We start from the raw sequence: 10,520 nt of genomic DNA on the forward strand, positions 1-10,520 counted from the left end.
GAGCGCTCATGCCCTGAGTTCCAGCCAGCCAAGTTTTAATGGACTACATAAGGATCCACACGTGAAGGATGAAGTTTCTCTTGTACAATATAATTTGGTTTAAGGCAGGCTTCCTCAACCTTGGCCCTCCAGATGTTTTGAGACTACAATTCCCATCATCCCTGACCACTGGTCCTGCTAGCTAGGGATCATGGGAGTTGTAGGCCAAAAACATCTGGAGGGCCGCAGGTTGAGGAAGCCTGGTTTAAGGGATTTATACCACATCCTTCTGAAGGTTCCCAGTGTGGACTAAAAGTTGAAATCGGAATAAAGCTAATGTTAAAGTAGTAATAAAAAAAGAAGGCATCAGGAATAGAAACAAACAGTAAGAATAAAAGGAATGTACAAATGATTTAAAAAGTATTAAAAACCTGGTAATATAAAAGGCCCCTGGTGCTGAAATTACATCAAAATAGGCCCTCCCAGGGAGAGCAGTTTATAATGAGGGTTTTATCACCAAGTAGGCCCTTTCCTCTGCAGCCATCCTTTGTATGTCAGACGGCAGGAAAATCTAAAGGGCCTACTCAATATCTAACTTTATTTCCAGAAGCGAGTCTGGAAATAAACTGGGAACCAGTGTAGTTTGCAAACCACACGTACAATGTGGCTGTAACACTCAATAGCAGCTAACACCCTTGCAGCCATATCTTGAACTAATTGCAGTTTCTGGACCATCTTCAGAATTACATCTGATGTTCGGTTGTATGGTTATAAGCAAGTTCTGTCAAGATCTTGCTCCAGGGAAGTTTTCATAGTCTCTAATATTTGTCTCTTTTATCATTTTGAATACTGTGTATCCGAAAATGTGAATGCATCTAGCCTTACAGTGAAAGTTGCATGCATATTAGTTGAACTGGGATCCTTGCCATCCGATTTGCATCTGCTTTTGTGGAGGGACTGAGGTTTACCTCACAGTAAGATCCACTGAATAAAGTGCAAATTACCGTATTCTTCGCTCTATAAGACGTACCAGACCACAAGACACACCTAGTTTTTGGAGGAGGAAAACAAGAAAAAAAGTATTCTGAATCTCAGAAGCCAGAACAGCAAGAGGGATCGCTGCGCAGTGAAAGCAGCAATCCCTCTTGCTGTTCTGGCTTCTGGTATAGCTGCGCAGCCTGCATTCACTCCATAAGACGCACACACATTTCCCCTTACTTTTTAGGAGGGAAAAAGTGAGTCTTATAGAGCAAAAAATACGGTACTTCTGGAAAAAGCAACAACATACAATAGGGTTCCAAGATGAATGGTTGTAAGTTGCTAAGTTTCCTAATTGCATTGCAAAGCTGCTTTCAGAACATAACAATTTAAACTGTATTTTTCCATCCGCCTCCAGAACTTAAACTTGGCAAAAAAATAAATGAGGGGAAAACAAAAGAAGTCTATGAATTGCCAAATCTCCCAGGATGTGTTCTGCTTCAATCGAAAGACCAGATAACGGCCGGAAATGCAGCTAGAAGGGATCTCATGGAAGGGAAGGCCGCAATCTCAAATACAACAACAAGCTGTGTGTTTCAGTTGCTCCAGGAGGCTGGTAGGTGGTGGGAATTATGGAGCTGCATTGGGGAAAACCCACTTACTGGCAAAACAGTTTAAAGCAATAAAACCATAATCAGTCGCTATGAGTTTACATCACTTTGCAACTTATGAATACACTGTCCACCCGGTAATATGGAATCTAGTATGTGTTAAGTACTATTTTGACAACATGGGATGCATTCTCAAGATTGCAACACCAACGTTTCTGGGGGAAATCACCCATGTAAAAATGATAAAGCTACTCATTCCTTACATGTAGGTTACATGGAATGCCTGTGTCCTGCAGTACCACTGATGTCATTTAAAGGCCTTGCTCAGGCAGTAGCCTTTAGCATCTTATTTGTGACCAAATGCGTTTTAAGCAGTTTAAAGCATTCCGCATTGTCTGTTCAAAACGGATGCAACCCAAAATGTATTCCTACTACATTTTGAGTGTTCAAACTACTTCACATACATTAAGTCTTACAAGCGCCATAGAAGGTATCCTGGTATTATCCAAATATTGCTAATGGGGAGATAGCAGAGGCTGAGGGGGAAGTATTTTAAAGCTACCTAGTGGGTTTGTGGCTTGAGGAGAGAGTTGAACCAGGCAGGGACTCCCCAGGTACTACACTTCAGGTGAGACCAAATGCCAGTGCAGTTGAAGATCCACTAGCACAGCGAGGCTTCTCCCATCACCTGGTGTATCCCCCCCATATCTGAAGGGTTGGTGGAGGCTCTGGGGCAGATTTTAGGAGCGAGAAAAGAAACTGAAGATCCCATTGCACAGGAAAATTTCTGTGGCATATGTGAGTGTTATGAGGCTCCTTATGCCTTATCTGTGTGTGTGTGTGTGTGTGTGTGTGTGTGGATTATTCTGAAGAATTAGGGCCATGATTGCAGTCGTGGCCAGTAGCCTGGTGTTACAACCTTTGTACATTAGTTTGTAGGACAAAGAATAGCCCTTGCAAACTATAGGTTATTCAAAAGTGCTAATAAAACTTGCATCATTATATTAGAGTGTGCTTTTCAAACTTGCTTCAGGCCAGTGTGCTGTGAGGAAATGGCGGTATTGAGCAAGCTCTTTGGTTTAAAAATTAACTCGATTAGAGCCCTTTCTCCTGCTTCGAAGTGAACCCCCCTGAACCATCGAAACTTTGCTGGTTTAAACATTGCCTACCTTTTTGGAGGCAAGAACGTCTGTATCTCTTCCAGATCAGTGCTGCAGATTCCCAAGCTGAACTTAATGCTGCACTCCCAGAATATGTGGTGGTGTTCCTTTTGGGAAGAGATTGCTGTGTAAACTATGTCATTTAACCTTTCCCCCCCACTCTTCCTCAAAGAATATAAAAACCTTATAAGAGTTGGTGAACCAGGCCAATGGTCCATCTAGTCTTGCATTCTGTTCTCACAATGGCCAACAAGATGCCTGTGGGAAACTCACAAGGAGGACATGAGTTTTCTCTCCTCCCCCAGTTTCCACCAACTGATACAGTGGTACCTGGGGTTAAGTACTTAATTTGTTTCGGAGGTCTGTTCTTAACCTGACATGGTTCTTAACCTGAGGTACTACTTTAGCTAATGGGGCCTCCTGCTGCCGCCGTGCCACTGGAGCACGATTTCTGTTCTCATCCTGAAGCAAAGTTCTTAACCTGAGGTACTATTTCTGGGTTAGCGGAGTCTGTAACCTGAAGCATATGTAACCCGAGGTACCACTGTACTGGCTCTAAAGCTTTATTTACTATACTACCTGCTCCTTCTCAAAGATTCATAATATTCTCCTGCTACCTGGTCCTTGACAGCAACTAACAGGTTTGAGTTCAGAGAGCCATAGTGGTTGCCAAACATCTTGTATTAACTTGCATGGAATGCTGAGACTGAAATCCTATGCATGTGGAAGTAAAGCTCATGGACACAATGGGATGGGCTTCTAAAGCTAATATGTTTGAGCTTGCTGCACTTTAAAACATCCTTGGCTTCGAACCATCCATAACTGTACTCCAGACATTACAGTTGTACCTCAGGTTACATACGCTTCAGGTTACACACTCTGCTAACCCAGAAATAGTGCTTCAGGTTAAGAACTTTGCTTCAGGATGAGAACAGAAATCGTGCTCTGGCGGTGCGGCGGCAGCAGGAGGCCCCATTAGCTAGTGGTGCTTCAGGTTAAGAACAGTTTCAGGTTAAGTACGGACCTCCGGAACGAATTAAGTACTTAACCCGAGGTACCACTGTACAAAGATTAAAGGGGGAAATTAAGTTTTATTTTCCTGCTCCAAGTCGTGTCTCCCCCAGCTGCTATTTGCTTCTTCTATCTATAGTATTTGTCTCCTAACATTGCTTGTTTCTGTATGCTTCGCCCACCAATTTTGTGCAGGTCGAGATTGCTGTGCCAAACTCTTGAAATGTCTTTTCTGCGTTATAGGCGTATAGATTATGTCCCCCCCCCCCCACCACTCTTGGATTTAGAAGCATGTTTCAGTCATAGGACTAATGTGTTGTTTAATTCCTTTTTCAGGAATTAAAACTGCTTTTGTGAGGAAGCATAGTGACACGGCATTCATCGCTGCTCACTGTGAAATGATTCCAATTGAATGGGTTTGCAGAAGAATTGCTACAGGTTCTTTCCTGAAGAGAAACCCTGGTGTCGAGGAAGGCTACCGCTTTAACCCACCTAAGATTGAGATGTTTTATAAGGTGGGTAATGTAGATATGGCTTGGCTGTAATGGTGGTCATGGGATATCAGACATCAGCTGATTCTGATAGACTTTTGGGAATGACTGAAGTCATTCCACTTCAGTAATACGTTAAAACCGTTTTATGGTAAAATTGGTGGTCCGTGCAGGGTCAGATTTAGGTTTGATGAGGCCCTAAGCTACTGAAGGTAATGGGGCCCTTTATATCATAGAATCATAGAGTTGGAATAGACCACAAGGGCCATTGAGTCCAACCCCCTGCCAAGCAGGAAACACCATCAGAGCACTCCTGACATATGGTTGTCAAGCCTCTGCTTAAAGACCTCCAAAGAAGGAGGCTCCACCACACTCCTTGGCAGCAAATTCCACTGTCGAACAGCTCTTACTGTCAGGAAGTTCTTCCTAATGTTTAGGTGGAATCTTCTTTCTTGTAGTTTGGATCCATTGCTCCGTGTCCGCTTCTCTGGAGCAGCAGAAAACAACCTTTCTCCCTCCTCTATATGACATCCTTTTATATATTTGAACATGGCTATCATATCACCCTTTAACCTCCTCTTCTCCAGGCTAAACCACATATGTCCAGCTGCCCTTTGTCAACAACAAATTGTCACTGTTTTTTGTGTTGAATATATGCTATGTGGTAATTTATGGACCTAATAGGTATTTAAAGCCATTTGTGCATGTTGCCATGCAACCAGTCCATGAAGAATGTAGGCACCCTATATATAGAAATGAGCAAACCAGTGATATTTTAGGGAGCAGGCTAGCAGGCAGGGCCCATTACTCACATCACAGGACCCTACACAACTCAAAACACTGTTGCTATATGTAGGTTTTATTTTATTTGTTTTTTATCTTATATTTTGGAAATGTACATCCAGTTTTTTTCCCCTAACACAGAGATATCAACTTTTTCAAAAGTAGTGGGTCCATGGCTTGGCTTTTGAAAAACAGGGTGGCTACAGTATTTAGCTAATTGGGAACCACTGTGGTAAAACTAAACTTCCCATTATAAGTCTGCCACAGAAACATACTACTTTTGAGAGGAAGAGCAAGATAATGAATAAATATGAATGATGGCTGTGTCTATACTGCTGTCAGAGCCAGAATGATTATTTTGATGGTGGCTTTTCATTGTTAGGTATTGACAGATTAAGGATTTGTTCAAAATAAATTTGTTGATGCATCAAGTAAAAACGATGTACTTGAGTCAATAACACGTTACAGAAATTTCCAGTTCTTCCCCCCACAAAATGATGGTGTGCTTTTTGAACTGGGTGCCTGGTGGAAATGTGAAGCTGTTCTAATTAAAATGCACTGTTTGTTTACCAGGATGATGCAGCCAATGATCCACAGTGGTCTGAAGAGCAACTCGTTGAAGTTAAGTTCAAGTTTGCGGGCCTTGAAATTGGACAGACTGAAGTTGACATTATGGCCCAGTCGACTCGAGCCATTTTTGAAATACTTGAGAAAGCATGGCAGCCCCTGAACTGTACTTTAGTGGACATGAAGGTATAATGAAGTGATCTTTTAAAAGCGTGTGTCAATTTGAAAGCAACAATAAATTAGCTAACTTCAACTTTTCCCCACCTTCCTTTGGGATATTATTAGGTTGAGTTTGGTGTGAATGTCGCTACAAAAGAGATTGTTCTTGCTGATGTCATTGATAATGATTCTTGGCGATTGTGGCCATCTGGAGACAGAAAACAACAGAAAGACAAGCAGGTAATTCTATCCTTATGGTTTGTTTGTTTTTTGTTACTTTTACTATTAAGCCAGTATTCTGAGCTCCTATCTTTTGCTCTTTCCCTACTGCTGCAGAAACTCTGTGCTTGCAGTTTCATAGCCTGGATTGCCCTAAGTACAGTGGTACCTTGGCTCTCAAACTTAATCCTTTCCAGAAGTCTGTTCTAAAACCAAAGCGTTCCAAAACCAAGGCATACTTTCCCATAGAAAGTAATGCAAAATGGATTAATCCGTTCCAGACTTTTAAAAACAATGCTTAAAACAGCAATTTAACATCAATTTTACTCTCTAACCAGACCGTTGATCTATAAAATGAAAGCAGTAAACAATGTACTGCAGTCACACAATCAGTAGCTGAACTGGGTTCCACGCAGTCACAAAAACAAAAGAGCCGCAAAAACTCAAAATAAATAGCAAAAACAGACAGACCTCAGCATAACACTCAAATCGGAAGAGTAACACTCAAATTGGAAGCGTAACACTGTTACGGAGCACATTCAGCTTCCAAAACCGTTCTCAAGGGAACGCTTACTTCCGGGTTTGCAGTGTTTGGGTTCCAAGTTGTTTGAGTACTAAGGCGTTTGAGAACCAAGGTACCACTGTATAGTGAAGGGACCTACTTATGCTTTGACCTGTATGGCACATTATAAAGAGAGTGCTATGTTCTCAGCATGGGGCCAGAATGTACATAGCCTCCTCCATGGGGGCAGAACTGTGCCACTGAAACTGTGCACTAGACACCTGTCTTCCAAAAGTATTTAAAGGGAGAAAGGAGAGTGAAGGCACCATGAAGCTCTATTCTCACAGTGACTGAAAAACATCTGCTTGGTGTTGTAACAGCAAGCTGGCTTTTTGTGTTTTGGCACCGTCTTTTAAAACTGTTATTCTTGCTCTGTTGAGAAATGTCCTTATTATCTCGGGCACCTGTTACAAGCTGAATAGGATGCTAACCCCAGCCCCAGCTTTTAAATCCACTGAGGTTTTGAATTTCAACTCTTCTTACCTTCGCACAAAGTGGCCCAACTTGTGGGGGTGTGCAGGATTGGCTGCTGGTTGTGGGAGTATAGCTTAAAATAATCATAATGTCATGAATTCCGCACATTCAAATGTAATTTTCATAATTTGTTATTAAAAAAATCCAAATAACCCTCATGTAACTAATAAAATAATGCTATTATCAATCCCATGTGAGTAATTGATTTTTTTAATAGTGAAATAAATATGAAAATAATTTTTAAATGTATGGAATTCATTTGAATGGTTTTCTTAAATTCAAATTTACCAATGATAAATAAAACACATTAGTGTGATTATGTGAAACTGGTTTGTTTATTGGCACCTCAATTGAATTAAGACTCAACTTGGCTTGCCTTCATAGTCGGATGCTGTAACCAGTGCAATGTATTTTGTTTCCTGTTTCTTTTAGTCTTACCGCGATCTCAAAGAAGTGACTCCTGAAGCACTGCAGATGGTGAAGAGAAACTTTGAATGGGTAGCTGAAAGAGTGGAGGTATTGGCGCTAACCTTCATGAGACAGATAATTCTCTTTGCCTCTCATGCAAGTACCTAAAATTGTCCTTTGACTTTCCTTTCTGCTAGCTTTTGTTGAAACCACAGAGCCAAGGCAGAGTGGTTGTGCTAATGGGATCCACTTCAGATCTTGCCCACTGCGAAAAAATAAAAAAGGCTTGTGGAAACTTTGGCATTCCTTGTGAATTACGAGTGACCTCTGCTCACAAGGGACCAGATGAGACACTTAGGATCAAAGCTGAATATGAAGGTAAAACTGATTTTATTTAAACCTAGTGATAGTCATTGTTACTTAGCTTAGACCCATTGAAATCAATGGACTTAAATGCACTGATTTAAGTCAAATCTCTTGACTATAACTAACATGGGGGATTATTTCTATTCCTGTAACAAAACAGTTTTCCTGGAAAAAGGAAGGCATGCATAGTATTTGATGCTAGGTATTTTTGTGTCAATTATTAGGTGATGGAATTCCTACAGTGTTTGTAGCAGTAGCTGGAAGAAGCAATGGTCTGGGACCCGTGATGTCTGGAAACACAGCATATCCTGTTGTAAACTGTCCTCCACTCTCGGCCGACTGGGGTGCTCAGGATATATGGTCATCTCTGAGGTTGCCCAGTGGTAAGTTACCTGCCCTTGAAATAAACTGCTGTTTGCAAAGAGGCAGTACATATTTCAAAGTCAAAGCATAGCTATGCCGTTGCTTTGATCAAAACTGTTCACTCCAGACACATTTGTCACTTAATCGGGGCTTAGTTCAAAGTTAATATGCATTTTCTGTAGTGGCTCCGTTTTTAGAATGCTCTCTCCAGGGAAGCCCGCCTGACACCTTCATTACATATCTTTAGGCACCAGAGAAAAACTTCCTCCTTCTCCCAGGCCTGTGGCTAATTAAGCAATCTATGGCCTTTTAATGGGCCTAATAAAAGGTATTGCCCAACTCTAGATTTTAGAGTTTTAGCCATTGCTGTGTATATTCTGCTCAGGCTTTTCCAGTCATGTTAATAAGGCGTATCTGCTTAATTCTGTGTAGTTTACGACTTGTGTTGAATAGTGGTTGGAGTGGAAAGGAGAGAAAAGGAGGACAGCAAGAGAGAGAGCTTTTTGAAGAGAGAGTCCCAGTGCATTTCCTGAAAACCATACCTAGTCTGAGCAGTTAAGCATTATTTCTGGCACATTTTTAAAATAGAGCTATCAGGGCTCCAAATATCCTTGACAAACAGAAAAGCGGGACTTTCAGAGTCTTCAGATCTGCATTAGACTAGATGCACTGTACAACTCGAAACTTAAGTTAAAATTATACATAATGGCTCTTCAGAGCAGTTTTAGAATTGGACCAGGACAAGTTTGAGTAGTGTTGTACTGCCCTCTAGTGGTTGGAAATCTCTTCCTCCCAAACCCACTTTTCTGAGGTTTGGTTATAACTGAAAAATTCAGGGTTTAGCTTAATTATGGTAACTGCATTTGCCTGCAGTCATATACAGATGGACAGCTGTAAAATCAAAACAAAGGCTATAATTTCCCTTTTTATTTTTAAACAGGTCTTGGCTGTTCCACAATTCTTTCACCCGAAGGTGCTGCCCAGTTTGCTGCTCAGATATTTGGGTTGAATAACCACTTTGTGTGGGCCAAGTTGCGCTCAAGTATGTTGAATACATGGATCTCGCTCAAGCAGGCTGACAAAAAGATGAGAGAATGCAACTTATAAACCGCTTCTGTGTTCTGCCAGCTATCAGAATATGGCATACCATTTCTAACTCAAGAACACACTCACCAGTTCTATCATAAACAGATGAGCCTTCAGGTTCCAAGCACATACGGTTAATCTTTGTGGCTTTCTGAAAGCTGTAGAACTTCACAAACGCTACCAGTATTATGGAGTAGTTTTTACTGATCCATCTCAATAGCTTATTAAACAGAGCTAGTTACCTGTATTGATTTGTAATCCTGATCAGAATGTTAATTCTCAAAGTTTCTATTGAACAGCTAGCAATAACAGCAACTGTCTTAACCTAGATTCTAATTAAGAACTTGTTCAACATGCAACAATGTTGCAGAGGAAAGAAAGGCTAGCCATTATTTCAAGATAGTATTGTGAAATCTGTATTCGGAGGGAAAGTGTTTACCAAATAGGAATAAAAGCAGCTTTCACTAGTGTGGTATTTTTCTTCTTCTTAACAGTACAGTCATGCCTCGGGTTAAAGATGCTTCAGGTTAAATCTTTTCAGGTTGCGTTCCGCAGCAACCCGGAAGTAACGGAATGGGTTACTCCCGGGTTTCGCCACTTGTGCGTGCGCAGACGCTCAAAATGACGTCACGCACATGCACAGAAGCAGCAAATCGCGACCCACGCATGCGGAAACGCGGGTTGCGTTCTGCTCAGGTTGTGAACGGGCCTCCGGAACAGATCTCATTCGCATCCAGAGGTACCACTGTAAATCAAGTAGGAAAGCAGTTGTCAGCTGTTCAGTATCACACCTCTCTCAAGAATCTGCCTGCTGCTAGAGGGTTATGAATACACTGTCCACCTAGCAATGACTTCCTTGGAAAAGAGCGCTTAGAAGAACAAGGGTAGCCAATGTTGAACCCTGCAGATGTTTTCAATAAGGGCTCCCATGAGCTTCTGCCACCCTGGCTACTTATCAGGGATGGCAGCTGCAGTTCACAACATCTGGAATGTACCAGTTTGGCTATGCTTAGCTTAGAAAATATACGCTTATGCATGTTGGGCTTCTGAGGGAAAGAGATGGGCCTTTGGTCAAACAAGGAGATGTTCAGATGCGCCTTTGCTGTCCTACTGACTGTAGGGACCAAGACTTGGCAAACAAGCTAACAAAACCCAGAAGTCAACTGAAAGCCTGAAGGGTGAGGAAGATTGCTTGCAGCTTATACTGTGAACCCCCTTATGTTCCACACCCCTGAACCATCCTTGTCCCTGTGCACAAGCTGAGAGGTACTCTGGAGATGGGGAGGCCATAGGTAGGGAAGAC

The 10,520-nt window shown here is 41.8% G+C and overlaps 1 protein-coding gene across 3 annotated transcripts in view; it reads left to right on the top strand.

Annotated features, from left to right (window-relative positions):
* The window catches only part of PAICS (phosphoribosylaminoimidazole carboxylase and phosphoribosylaminoimidazolesuccinocarboxamide synthase), a 38,818-nt gene extending 29,134 nt beyond the window's left edge, over nucleotides 1–9,684 (top strand). For all 3 annotated transcript variants that reach the window (XM_077934292.1, XM_028742851.2, XM_077934293.1), the window contains exons 12-19: nucleotides 1,376–1,573; nucleotides 4,076–4,254; nucleotides 5,587–5,766; nucleotides 5,866–5,979; nucleotides 7,427–7,510; nucleotides 7,600–7,780; nucleotides 7,993–8,151; nucleotides 9,072–9,684. In XM_077934292.1, the coding sequence (XP_077790418.1) occupies nucleotides 1,376–1,573; nucleotides 4,076–4,254; nucleotides 5,587–5,766; nucleotides 5,866–5,979; nucleotides 7,427–7,510; nucleotides 7,600–7,780; nucleotides 7,993–8,151; nucleotides 9,072–9,238 (1,262 nt within the window). In that variant the 3' untranslated portion in view covers nucleotides 9,239–9,684. The remainder of the gene's footprint in view (nucleotides 1–1,375; nucleotides 1,574–4,075; nucleotides 4,255–5,586; nucleotides 5,767–5,865; nucleotides 5,980–7,426; nucleotides 7,511–7,599; nucleotides 7,781–7,992; nucleotides 8,152–9,071) is intronic.
* The last annotated feature ends 836 nt before the right edge of the window (nucleotides 9,685–10,520 follow it).

The sequence above is a fragment of the Podarcis muralis genome, chromosome 9, assembly GCF_964188315.1.
Source record: "Podarcis muralis chromosome 9, rPodMur119.hap1.1, whole genome shotgun sequence".
Classification (NCBI taxonomy): Eukaryota; Metazoa; Chordata; class Lepidosauria; order Squamata; family Lacertidae; genus Podarcis; species Podarcis muralis.